A 14,510-nucleotide genomic window follows, 5' to 3' on the forward strand; every position below is an offset into this window, starting at 1 on the left:
TTGTACACTGAGACAACATGGAAGTCCCACAAAGAACTGTAGGAGTTAGCCCTGAAGTAATGATTTACAAATATCCAATATGCACAATTCTAAAGCATACTGACAGGCTGTAACTCTAACTGTTGTCTTTCTAGCATATATATATATATATATATATATGTACATATATATACAGTATACATAGGATAACTCTGCACATATAGTATGTGCACCTTTTTTTTAAATTGAACTAATTACACCAGAAAAAGACTTAACACTAAAAAAATATAGTCTAGAACATAAACAAGTCTAACTGAATTTAGAAATATTTCTTCGATGGGAAGCTAATGTCATGATTATTAAAAAAAAAAAAAAAAATACAATTGGGTGCCTAAACTGATCTTTGTAGATTCTGATAACACAATTAAAGCCAAGATAATGATTAGCCAATAGTTGATGCTGTGTGTGAAATTACAATACAAACATGTAACTCTGCCTGGAGTATTTATCTCTCTTGAAAGAAAGAGATAATGTGAACAGTCAAAGCATTTGGTGTGTTGTAGTGCCATTTAGTTCAAATGGAATTTGAATGCCAGACCAATGTTCCTAGGCTGTAGCACACCTCAGCCCTCAGATGTCCATTATCCATAAGCTGTGACACAATGTATGCATATGCAGTGTTAGGCAATTCAAAATAAATAAGATGACAAAAATGGCAAAATACAAGCACCTGCTCTGCACTCCCCAAGGGTAGAAAGCATATACTTTCTTCAGTGAAGCTGGGTGATCCAGCAAACCTGGAATGGATTTCTTCAAAGTTATTTGCTAGCAAATGTTTTGAATCCTGGACCATATTCATTCCAAGTTTGCTGGTTCCCCCAGCTTCACTGAAGAAAGTGTATTCTCTCCAGTCTTGGAGAGCCTTATTAAATCAGACCTATTGCAGTAGTTTGAAATATCTAAAAAGCTTAAAGTAAGTGGACTGGGATAATAGATTTTATGGAAGCAAAGTTTTAATAAAAGTCAAAACCATAATAGACAGTAATAGGTAGTAAGGATGGGAGGGTGGTTAGGCCCAATGGTCCAAATGCAATTTTTTATGATTGTAGTTTAGATTTTTTATTTTTTCTAACAAACAGAAAGGTTTACGTATTATAAGCAGTAGCCATTTAATGGCCTGGCATGTGTACTATTTTTAGAGGTGTCATTTTTGGGTTGAATTTGAATGCAAAGGCAATTTAAGATTCATGCAGTTGTGTCCTAAAGCCCAAAAATAATTACTCTAGGCCCTATGAGATATGGCCAGGATTTTTAACTGATGAACTAGATAAATGGTATGGGCAAAAGTAATAAAAAAACTAATTTAGTTTCACTTTGCCTGTTACTTTTGACGAAGTGTATTAACACTAAATGCGAGTACTTGCAGATTTCTAATAATTCCAGAAAGTTAGAATAAGAATATGATTCCTATCTTTATATGAGTATTATATCTGAAAAATTTGAATTGTTGATGACCTATGGTATATTGCTCAAAGTGACTGTCTGTAACAAGCAAAATATATTTGTTATTTCTGATCCCAAGGCTTGTATTAGCAGTGAGTTATAGCAATAAGTTCTATACCAACAAATGTTTTTAAGTATGTGGAATCGAATGCAATTATTGGCCTATTGGATGTGGTGTTATTATAATCATTCTAAAAATAGTGAAAAAATACACTTTCTCAACCATATCCTAGTTATATATGCATCAAAGCTTTCAAATATGCCTGTGATTGTGGTATACAGCAAAATATTCGGGATATTAATATTTATGCCTTAAGCACACTAAAAGGATTTTTTTGTTTTACACTTTGTTCATTTATCTGCATTATATTATATGTTATATATTATACAATATACTAATATATATTATATTATACAATCCATCAAATAAAAGCTTCACATGAACTGTAAACATAGTATATGTTATACTTGGTATATTAAAAGTGTAAAGTTTTGCTAAAACCTAACTCTAGCTAGTTCTATTTTTTTTTTCTTTTAGTTGTAAATGGAGATGTGAAAAATTAAAAATGCTGTTGTTTTTTTTTCCCCGGGACCCCTTTGGGAAACTATCCTTAACTTCCTATCCCTGTGATGCCCACACAAGGAATGAGGGTATGGCTGTCACCAGGACTTAAAGCCAGAGACAGCAATAAAAACAAAGTCAGATGTGCTAAGCTTTCATAAATGTGTATTTTTTATGCATTGGAAATCATCCCAAAAGTGGCAAAAGCAGCAATGAAAAGCTGAGAGAGGTTCCAACTCATCCCCACTTTAGCAACAGCTGTTACCTTGCACACTCCAGTGGCAGGCTATGTTATATTCTGCCCCAACCACCCCTTAAGTGCCCCCCCGTAGCTTTGTTCTTCTCTGTAAGCTGCCATCACAGGTATGGGAAGCATGTGAGCTCTTTACATGATGAGGCCAATTCCTAGCCCCAAGCAACCTCAGGGAGGGGTTGAAATAATGGGTCTGATTTATTAAAGCTCTTCAAAACTGGAGAGGAAACACTTTCATCAGTGAAGCTGGGAGACACAGCAAACCTGGATTGGGTCTGGTCCAGGACTAAAAACATTTGCTAACAAATATCAAATTACTTTTAAGAAATTCAATGCCGGGTTTTCTGGATCACCCAGCTCCACTAATGAAATTCTCTTTAGTCTTGGAGAGCTTTAATAAATCATGCCCTTTTATAGAAGGTTAAAAAAAAGACTCTGTCCTGTCAGGGTACAGGTCTCTAAGTAAATTAATACATACCTCAATTACTGTACAAAAGATTTCAGATGTTGTTGGGCATAAAGGCCTGAAATAAATAAGCTTGAATTCCATAGCACTGTTTGTAAAGTTAGATTTTTTCCACTCTGCTACATACCAATAACTATTCTTTCTTACCAAGTGTTCTTCACGCTTCATTTCAAAGCCATTATTTCTAATTTTTAGACACTCTTTAGTCACTGGCAAGGTACCGATTGGTGTAAGGCCAATGTGGTTCCTATCTTCAAAATGGGAGAAAAGTCATTACCAGGTAACTACAGACCCGTTAGTTTAACGTCCAAAGTTGGAAAGGTCTTGGAGAGTTTAATAAAGAGCCACATAGAGGAGTTTCTGCTAGAAAATATAATAGGTGATAGTCAGCATGGCTTCAAGAAAGACAGAAGTTGTCAAAAAATTTACTCTCTTTTTATGAGTAAGTAAGTAAACAGGTAGACAGTGGAATAGCAGTTGATACAGTGTACTCGGACTTTGCTAAAGCATTTGACACTGTACCCCACAGACGGTTAATATGCAAGTATAGGTTTAGAAAACCTAACATAACATAACTACTTTTCTTACAATCTCCAAAAAATTGTAATTTCTTGTTAAAAAAAATTATGATTTTCTGAGTAAACAGGACAAATACAGCATTTAGCCATCTTCCGTCACTTCACACTCCATTGTAACATATTATTTTTATGTATGTTTGTACATGTTTTCACTGTACCTGGCACCTTCCATTGGAGCACATATCCATCCCATTCTGTCCACAAGAGGTTCCGTCCAAAGTTTTCTCTGCCACCAGGACAGGCTGATCTTTTCCAAGGGCAGAACAGAACAGTGTGCAAGGTTTCTCTAAATTGAAACGAGAGAACATGGTGAGTCATATAATTAGCTTAGTGTAAATGTAACGCTGAGGATGCCAAGAACATACTAAAAGGTAGCAACAGTCATCTGTTTCATATGCATCATAGTAACAGACTACAGTAAAATATACATCCTTTGTTATTTTTAACAATTGCACAAAAATAAATATATAAAAAAATACATCAAATGACTAAATCTTAAGACTGAATATGACTTTTTGGTAACAAGCGGTTTAATAGCTTTTTGTTCATAGTGAAATAAGACTTAACGCATACAATGCATATTTTTTATTTATAGCATATATTTTACAAGACCCAAAAAATGATTATCAAATATTTATTTACATTAAGATAACAGCTGAATACTAGGTAAAATAGTTTAGCAGTAATGTTTCCAACCTCATCAAGCTTATTCAGTGCAAAGGAAAAACAGCAAAACATGATGAGCAAAATGTAGGTATTTCCTGAAATAAGAACCAATAGCCTTTTTATCAACCATATTGTTGTAATGTCCAACTTCTAATCCACTGTCTTTACTAAAGTTTATGTCAAGCCAAAAATGGGTATGTTATGTTAAATAAATGAGGAAGCAGTAGAACTTCTGCTGGGTTTTTACAGCTTTGTAGGGGGGTATTAAAGAGCTCCACCCTAACTTACTGTCCTGCTAGCAATATATTTACCCAACATGAAATGTAAGAATATCTGCGATACCTGTTTCTGCTGGAGAGTTACCTAAAGGGAGAGGCAGGGCTTCTACAGAGTGGCTGTGCTATACATCCACAGCATGCACAGGATATAGTGGAGTGCACAACCCAGCTATTAATCACACTGTTATGTCTGTTATGTAACATTGTGTACAGCTTTAAGGCTTGCCCCAGCATGCTATTTTTGAGATTTGTGTATTTTTAATGCTTGCCTTAAAGACCCATAAAAAGACTCTCTCTAGCCACAAAGATTTTTTTTTTAATGTTTTAAGCATTGGTGTATGTTCCCCATGGCAGAGTCTATCTTCCTTGTTATTTGTTTAACAGTAGTATGTCTTTTGGACTTTAAAATAAAAAAAAAAGTAGATGGTTTACCATCTTCTGACCTCAATGGAATTCAAAGCGAACATCAGGATCCAAAATAACTAGCAAACTGAACTTTCTTGATTTTGTCCATCACTAGTTATAACCTATTATATATCATAAACTATTTTGATTAGAACTGTGCCAAAACTATAGTGTGTGATGGTAAATTCCAAACCTTGAAGACAAGCATTGACAGTATTTTAGTAATGCAATACCAAAGTTGGGACTAACCTCTACACCAAAGACAGATCCCCAACATCACCACAACCTATTAATAAAATCCCTTTCAAAGGCCAGATCACCCACCAGGCTTCTATGACAAAATCAAACCTCTAAAAGTACTGTGCCTATGAACTCACAACCAGTAGCGTGGGAGGACAAGAGTCTCTAACCAGTGTCAACTAACGTTGGATAAAACGTTTCTATAACAAGACCCTTGGGACCCATTCCCTCCTGAATCTCCCCACCAATTTGGTATGTACCAACTTTTCAGACCAAAATGTCTAGATTTTTTCATGTTTATCTCTAAAAAACCCTAATTGATTTATGTAGGCCTTACGCTTAAAGACCTTCCACTCAAATAGAAGGTCTACTTACACAGGCCACTCACTCTTTGCACATTGCATACTATATTTTGATGGAAAATATACCTGAGGCTTTTTTTCAGGGCTTACTTCCAAGTAATGTTACAGCTTCTATTAGCACAATGGTCATTATATAAAATTCAAACCTTTATTTTACATTAATTTTAATTTTAGATATATTTAAGTATATTTATTTTCACTCCCTGAACTCAAAGACACAGCAGAGATTAGGAGGAAAATTAGAAGTAAGAAATCCCCTCATAGAAAGTTGTTAAATAAACATGTTCCTGTATTAGACAATTTTCCCTGACCTCAGACTTCTATGACAACCTTATACATCATATTTTTTTTCCTTGAGAAAGATAGTGGTTACAAGTTCAATAATTTAGGGTTTATTTACCCAAGAGGTACACAGAAATAAAAAGCTCACCTTAACCAACCTATTCAAAACATCAAATTGGGCTTCATAAATGTTTAGACAAACAGCTAAATGCACAGATGACATCCATATATGGTAACCATTTATATAAATTCCATTTCTCTTCATCAGGTTTTGAGATTTAGCCAATACTACCACATAGTACAATCTGAGGCAACACATTAATGTACATAGTGGTGTGAAGCTATGCCAAAAACTCTTCAATTTACACAAAATTTTTTAAGATTTTTTGTGTTTTAGGTAGCCAATTCAGATGAACACACACAGCATAATATTCTGAGTAAACCCCTACACTTGATAAATTAAAAGGCAATAGGCCATTAAATTCCATCAATGCTGGTAGTGGCACAGATAAGAAAGACTGGATAGGTTCATTCTGTTTTTTTTTACTTAATGTTCTACTGTAACCATCATCCTTTGCTCTAACCTACCATCTTTGCTAAGATATGTGAAATATTTGCATTACATTGTATTTATTTGCTCCAGCATGTGTTGGTCAAGTTAACCTTAAACACAGCATAGTTAAAGTGAACCTTAACTCAACATTTTTATTTTACAGAGAAGGGTAGACAAACCTATATAAATTAAAAATGTTGTTGTTGTTTTCTATTAAGATTTAATGGGAGCGCAGAGCCTCCCTGGATACCTACATCATGAATGAAAGGGGCATTTTTTCCCCTAGGGGAAAGAGATGCAGATCTCAGGCATGCACCGTTTTTTTTCCCCTTCACAGCGGCTACGTCACCCGATCTCACACCTGCACAGTGCGAGATTGGATGATGAAGAAAGAAGACCAAAGAAGAAGACAGAAGAGAAGATAGAAGATGGCAGCGCCCAACGCTTCCTCTGTGCTGGGACGAAGAGGAATTCCAGGATGATGCAGGACCAGAGGGATCTGCTGGAATAAAGGCAAGTGCAATTTTTCTAGTTTTAGTTTAGTTCCTATAAAGGTCATCAATCAAAAGTGATTGTAGAGACTAGCAGCGAGGTGTACATTAAACAGTGAATTTTATTAGAAAACAAATAATTACCAATATAAATATAGTAGAGTGAGAACAATGGTCTGTCACCAATGTTTTGTGTTTTTGTTAATACATCCTTGTAGCTTTTTGCTTTAGCAGCTTTGTAGCTTCTCTAAAGTATCACTGTAACTGCAAGATCTTTGTTATGCAGTGAAGAGGTGACATTAGAACTGTGGTTTAGAAATAACTTCTCGATTGAATGCTTTACCAGGAAAACATTCAAAAATGCCTCCACAACTAAACAACAATTCTAATTTAAAGTATTATAGTGTATTCATCAGACTTGTATTGCATGAAAGGTTACACATGCCAAGGTTTAGAATGGAAAAATGTAACAAGGTCTGCATGCCACCCCTATTTTTCATTCTTTTTTTCTGAGCCTTCAAAGGAAAAATAACAGGGACATATAAAACATATGGAATTGTTTGTATCACATAAATGGTGTAGGATTATGTGGTCACAAAGATCTGTGAGCATAATAGGCACATGTGAGCAAAGTGACACAGTGCAACACTTGATTGAAATTCAGCCCTGACATTCAGCCTTGATTGGAACACCAAGTTTTAACATCAAGAGATTTTGTTAAGCAAATCAAGAATGTTTTAGAGCACGACCAAAGGAGCAGGATTTGGCTCACTGATCTTACAAGCTCACAAACAGATAGCATATGTGATGCTTGATTCCATTATATTAGCCTGATTTTGTTATATACTCTATTTTGTTTTGTATTTATGATGCGCTGTACAGACATAATACTTACTATTACATTTTCAGTTACCTACATCACCCCATCCCAGAGAAACTGAAGTGAAGTGTACAGGGTAGCATAGTATGAAAAGTATTGTTTTGTGAGCTGGCAGATGGGCAATTATGTGTGACAGGTTAGCATGGTATGATCACTATAATTTTTTTATCGTGTGATGCCACAAGTGTCTCCCACTTGATCCTACATTATTTTAGCTATACCTCCTTGCTGAAGAAAAGTTGTTGCAAGAGGGGAAGCAAATACTTTGAGTGTGTGAAAGAGCATCACATATTGATAGTGATCAAATTTTCAATTCTAGAGAAGAAAAGCGGACGGTTATGTGTAACAGAGCAGGGCAGGGCAGAGGAGTGGGGTATTTTTATGTTATAATGATGCTGTACAATAATTATATTTTAGGGGATGTGAGCCACTAGTGTCCCTCACTTCCACCCACATTTTCAATTTCCTACACCTCCCTATTCAAGCGAAATTGGGGTTCAAAAAGTGTGTGGGTAGCATATTATGAAAGCATTTATTAATAAAAGCCTTTTAATATTAAGCTTTATATTTCTAATATTAGTCTCTGTTCATGAACTTATTTTGTGGTGTATTTTGTTGGCTGGACCAAGGAAAACAAACTCCACCTCAGTATTATTTCACAGTTTTCCCTTTTTATTTTACGCTGTTGCTATAGTTCTGTTATCATTATTTGATTATTCCTTATTTTTCTGTAATTGTTTTTGCACTGTTTTGGTATTTTTTTATATAATAAACATTATAAAAAGTGTAAGCTGGATCTCTGAATGCTTTAGGTAAAAATGGTGTAACTTGCTAACCTGAAGACACTACTATAAATATTGTGATTACTGAAAGAAGAAGAAACATAACTTTGGTTGTCAAGGGTAACAGTGCATCTAAGAACATGGTGGCGGTCTACCTGTGATAGAGTGTGTGTGGCAAGGGCTAACAGAGTGGTTAACTTTGCCCCCTGACGGCCCTTCTCGGCCTGCTGGTGTGCGTGGACTGTTGCTAAGTGTGTGGACTGTTGCTAAGCGTGCTGGAAAGTCTATGCACAGAGGGGCGTCACAGGCCCCACCTAAATGCCCCTTGCTATGTAAGTGGTCCCCTGTACCCATTCTCCAGGGTGGGGCGGCAGATATCTGTGGGTTCTTTTTTTAAGGCGGCTTCCAGATTCCAAATAAGTTCTGCTAAATAAAAAAAATACTTGGAAAAGCCTATACCCGCGTCCATTGAAAACAATTGTAGCGATCCTGAATGTCTATATAGTTTTAGAAACATTTTTAAATGCTTGTAAAAGCCTCTGTTTTTTTCAGTGGAAGCTTTCATAAGCGTTGAAACACCTATAAAAGCATGAAAACAGCTATCAATGCCTCCATTTACATAAATAGAGACTTTATTTGGCGTTTTTAAGCATTTAAAAATGTCAATTGCCTCAATTGATATCAAAACGCAGCAAGGAGCATTCTCCTAAACACTCAAAAACATGCCTCCTACAAACACCTATTGGAATGCATGGAAACTCCAAACATGGGCCTTTAAAAGCTCAGGTTAAACACTGGGGAAACAATCCATGTAGACTAAGCCTTTGGGTGGTGTAAATTTTACAAAATGCTCCTTTCTATTTGTGTATTTTGATTTTTTTGTTCTGACACTTTTTAAAATTTTTGACTTTTTTCAGTTTATTTAAAAAAAATAATAAAACTAATTAGAAGTGTTTTTTGGCAAAAAGACATGTCATCATTAAAAGAAGATTAAGAAACCCCTAAGAACTAATAAAGCTCATTTCACCTAAAATTGCACCTTAAATTTGGCCCCCTATTGATTCCACAGCAATTAGCAATTTGTTACAAAATTATAGAAATAAAAATTCTTAATTTTGCACCCTAGTAGTGATTACAAAATAGGACCGGTCTACATGTTAAACTGCAGTTTTCCTGTAAGACACTAAAAATAGGTAGTAAATTATATAATTCTTACTTTCCAAACTCTGCAGGCAGCAGAAAAACAGACCTCTGTGCACTTTAATGAATTGGTCATAAAATGTTAGTACAACTAAGCAAATGCAACTTAGAAAACATCTGACTTTATGGGTACTATTGTCTTAAAATTATTACCTGCCATATATATAGATGACAGATGTTTGAAGTCAGTACATGCTGTAGTAACCATAGCACATACAATCTCCCCCACTGAACTCTCTACTGAGCAAACTTTCACAAGCTTCTTTACTTTATAGCTTTCCAATAAATACCATAGACTTCTTTAAAGGAAAATTCCTGCTTTAACTCTCTCTTTATCTTTATCCCATAATATCTGAAAATCAAATATAGGCTTTAGCTTTTTAGGCAAAATGCAATGTGCAAAGTGCAGGAACTCCTATCAGCCAACAGCAGAATACATGCTACTTATCTGGTCCTGGCATGCTGAAACATATACTTTGTACAGGCCATGGATCTGATTGGTTTCCTTCACAACCACAACCCAATCACTGCCCCAAGCCTGTGATGCATACGGTAGACTGAAGCTCTGGCCTGTGCGCCCCCCCCCCAAAGCGTGGTCCTTTTCCCGACCCTGCTGGGCCCACCTGTCAGACGGTCCCGGTCCACTAGTTTGGGGGTTGGGGACCACTGCACTAGACAACTTGACACGACTGCTAAGTGCCTTGCAACCCATTACACCAAAGAACAAAAACAAATCTAAAATGAAACAAATATTGTAATTATATGGCAAATATTGCAGGTTATCATCTCTTAGATGTAATTGCTTCCTTTTTTTCTCTTTCTATGTTTTTATTACTAATTTTTCTCCTTCTATTTTTACCGAGTGATCCTTCAAGTAACATGCTTATGACCAAGGGTGACAACACTTACTCGCAGCACTTTACTTACAGTATAGAGAAGCACCTGATACAGATTGGTAAGAAAAAGCACTGTATTGCGCACTCTAATGTACTTTATTTTGCAAACATTTGCACCAATACTCTCCAACCACTAGAGATAACCACTGCTGAAACCAATAATCAGCAAACCCATAAACACTTATTTGTACATCTATTCATTTTTAAGATGTGATCTATAATTGCTCAAATTTATGCAAACAGTTTCTGCTGAAAACACTTAGGGTAAATATAAACGCACAGAAACAGTTTTCCATACTTTCATATGGAAAACGAAATCCTTGGAAATGTGTGTGCATTTTATAACGCTTAGTGCTGGTATTTCATGGGACATGTAAAATGTGAAAAATGAAAATTATATATATTTCTTCTGAAACCTGACCACAAGCCTAGAGTCCTCAATGTGTATGAGTTGGAATTAGTGAATGACTACTGTTCTAAAGTCTTTATAATTGCAATACAAAGAAAGAGACGATAATGATGGCCAACTGCCTGCAGCACAGGATTCCTTCACAGTACATAATAAACACAATGGTGAGAAGCTTTGAGCATCGGCCTGAAGAATTCTGCACCTAAACGCAGAACTCTCAAGGAATTAAGAGGTTTTTTATCTTAGATTGACTTAGCAGCCACAAACGTAAGCATTGTTCAAGAAACTACAATTTTTTTCTGAATGCCAAAATGGTTCTGGATTGTAGTTTAATTGTAATATGATGGACCACTTTTGTTAGTAAAGTTCATTATTTTAGTAGTCCACATGTCTAAATAGACATCAAAGGCTGTGTTTTTTTTTTTGTTTTGTTTTGTTTTTTTGCATGAAGCACAATAATACTCACTAAATAGTAACCCACTTAAAATGTTTGCCCGAAATGTAGAGATGGACAAATTTTTTTCTGAGGAGGTCATAGGTACCCATCTTTCTATTATTCAGCAATGATGAATAACTATCATGTTGATAATATTATAGCAATGAAAAATGGGAACAGGAGACTGATATTAATACTAGATTTAAAGGCAGACTGCATTATGTAGGTTAGAGAGATCTACTGCTTTTCCATCTTGGGGTTTTGCATAGCTCATTTAACTGAGACAGCTGCATTTGGTACTGATGACTAAGCATGTAAAGTTACTTTACCAAGTACAAAAGTCCTGCAATAAAAAAGGACTAACTGCATTTTTATCACAATAACCCTGAAGCAGATTGCATGACAAAGATTTTAGAGATGCTGGGATAGGTAACTAGAAGGCTTGGAGCTTTGCTTTGAACACCATGTGTATGTATAGAGGGGGATTTGAAGAATAACTGTACTAAGTATAGAGGGGGATTTGAAGAATAACTGTACTAAGATAACATTAATTCTTTAACTTATCCTTTGTTCAAGTAATGTGTCTGCAGCTTACTGTGCTTGGTTCATTTTATAAATTACACAGCATCACAAAAAAAAAAATATTGTTTGCTAATTGGTCTCATCCATGTGTCCTATACTAAATCAAGTGCACTGAATCCAAATCTGAAGTCCGATTCTGCCTTGGACATCAGGATTTAAGTTAATTATGCATATAGACGTGATTAGCTACATTCTCTTGTTCCGCAGTTACTTTTAGTAATCTCTATACATAAATACCTTTTGCCTCATAGTTCCGTGACATAACAAAAACAAAGATTTATGTTGCAACAACATATACAATTACACATAGTTCACCTGAGTCCTTGTTCAACACACATGTACACGTCAGAGGTGTTTCAGGCATTTGCTTTTGCGTTTGTGGCTCTCTGCTGTCTCCCGTTGCAGAAACCAGAAGTAGTGGACCATCATGTTGGGGTTGCACTGGCCTTGATATCTTGTTTCCATAACAGAAATGTCATGGTGGAACCTCTCCCCTTGTTCATCACTCACATCATCCAAATATTGTGGGAAGAAGTCTAGATGAGAATGTAAGAATTGAATTTTAAATGACATTTGGCAGCCAAGTTGATGGTATGCTGTTAGCATGTTGTTCACAAGTTCAGCATGGTTTTTAGCTCGCTGGTTGCCCAGAAAGTTTTGTGCAACTAGCACAAATGAATCCCAAGCAGCAAGTTCAAGTGGGTTGAGTTTGCCTCTGAATTTGGCATCACGCATCAAATTGTAGATTTGGGGACCAACAAAAATGCCTGCTTTCAGTTTAGCATCTGTTATAACTTTTCCAAACTTGTCCTTCAGATACTAAAAACCCATACCATCACGATCCATTGCAACTACAAAGTTTTTCATTAATCCAAGTTTAATATGAAGTGGTGGAAGGTAAACTTTCTGTGGATCAATCAGTGATTTATGGTTCACCTTGTACTGGCCAACAGTGTGTTGAGGTCTGGGTGGCCATTCTTTCACTTTGTAGTTGTTGCTGTCATCACGGCTGTTCCCAAGGCACAGAAAGCACATATATTATGTATATCCCAATTGCAGGCCAAGAAGGAGTGCCACCACCTTCAGGTCACCACAAACGTTCCACCTGTGTTCTGAATAGTTAATCAATTTCAAAATGACCTCCATGGATTCGTATGTCTCTTTCATTGCTTTGGCATGAGCAAGAGGAACAGAAGGTTTTTCGTTACCTTTATGGAGCAATACAGCTTACAAACTTGCTTTGCTCAAGAACAATCTCCACTGCTCTGGTATGTATATGCAACCTAACTCCATCATCAAATCACTCACATCGGTACAGAAGCAAATGTCATTTTCCAGCTTTTAATAACCTGACAACTTTTTACATTTTGTAGCAAATTCCAATCCTTTATTCTGGAGGCTAACAGTTCAGACGTCTCTTTTGACAAGGACAGGTCCCTTACTAGATCATCTAAATCAGATGGTCTTTTAAAATGTGGTTTACCCTCTTCAAATTGGGGTACATAACATTCATTAATATCGACATCTTCCCTCGTGTTCCTCATCACACATGTCACTGTCAGTAACAACAGATGTAGGAGGGACTGGCACTGGATTCTCTGCATCATGTGGCACTAGCAATTTATGACTTGGTCTTCTTTGAAAACCCAGCAATTTATACAGAAGTAGCAGTCTTGGTCTTTGTCTTGGAGTGATGGTCTTTTGGCTCATGCCAAACCATGGGCACGGCAAAAAGCATTTTATTCCTTTTCCCATTCAACCATTGTGTTAGGCCAACATAACACACCTGACAGCAGATATGAGGTGCCCAGCTTTTATCCTGATCTCCAATTGCACATGCAAAGTAATACTTGTAGGCAAATTTCACCCTCTTGCTTCTTGCGTTGATCACACAGGGTAAATTTGCCACAAACGTAGCAAAAATTGTCTGGTTTATTAACACAGCTGCGCCTACTCATCTTTAGCTCAAAATAGACTCACTATGGCCTAGCTGTACTGTCCAATAAGATAGTTTCGCACTAGAGACAAGCCCTTGGTCTATCTCGCCTTATATACCTATTTCTGATGTCAGCTCACTGACTTGCCCGTACATGCCCAGCCGCTGCTGGAATATGCATGCCACCAGGGGACGTGATTCAGTGGCACCAGGCATAGTGGTAGCTGCAACTGTTATAATGTTCCCATGTAAAAATTCATTACCCAATTACCAACCATTTTAAAAGCTTTAGCACACCTATAACTTAATCTGTACATGATAGGCTAATTCTGAGGTCAGATTTGGAATCAGCATACTCAAAATCATGTAAATCACATGTGTTATTCACAGTAGCAAAATCCTTGTTGTGGAGTGTTATATATTATACATAATAGAAATTAGAAGCAATATCTATTATACCAATATTACCTTCATTAATGACAGCGTGCCAGCGATGTTTATGGTTGGGGTAGGAGGATCGGAAGCTAAAGGTCTGACATTGCCAATCTCTGAAATCAGGGACTCCATGGGGACATCTTGGGTTCTCACATATTTTATATTGAATTTTAGGATCATTGCATTGACGACCTTCAGCGCTCTGGCTGGAAGAGAAAACAATAAATAACTGAAGGAGAATGGTTTAAATATTCAGCACACATGTGGGACATTACATTGTTGAGAATAAAAAGGACTGCTATCTAAAAATAATCCTGCTGTTTTAAATAGCACCAC

The 14,510-nt window shown here is 36.4% G+C and overlaps 1 protein-coding gene across 1 annotated transcript in view; it reads right to left on the reverse strand.

The window, feature by feature from the left end:
- The window catches only part of ADAMTS19 (ADAM metallopeptidase with thrombospondin type 1 motif 19), a 114,993-nt gene that overhangs the window by 31,304 nt on the left and 69,179 nt on the right, over positions 1 to 14,510 (reverse strand). Inside the window, exons 12-13 of the mRNA XM_072413949.1 lie at positions 14,208 to 14,403; positions 3,500 to 3,627 (exon numbers count right to left, since the gene is read on the reverse strand). Coding sequence (XP_072270050.1) covers positions 3,500 to 3,627; positions 14,208 to 14,403 — 324 coding nt within the window. The remainder of the gene's footprint in view (positions 1 to 3,499; positions 3,628 to 14,207; positions 14,404 to 14,510) is intronic.

The sequence above is a fragment of the Pyxicephalus adspersus genome, chromosome 6 (genome assembly GCF_032062135.1).
Source record: "Pyxicephalus adspersus chromosome 6, UCB_Pads_2.0, whole genome shotgun sequence".
Taxonomy (NCBI): domain Eukaryota; kingdom Metazoa; phylum Chordata; class Amphibia; order Anura; family Pyxicephalidae; genus Pyxicephalus; species Pyxicephalus adspersus.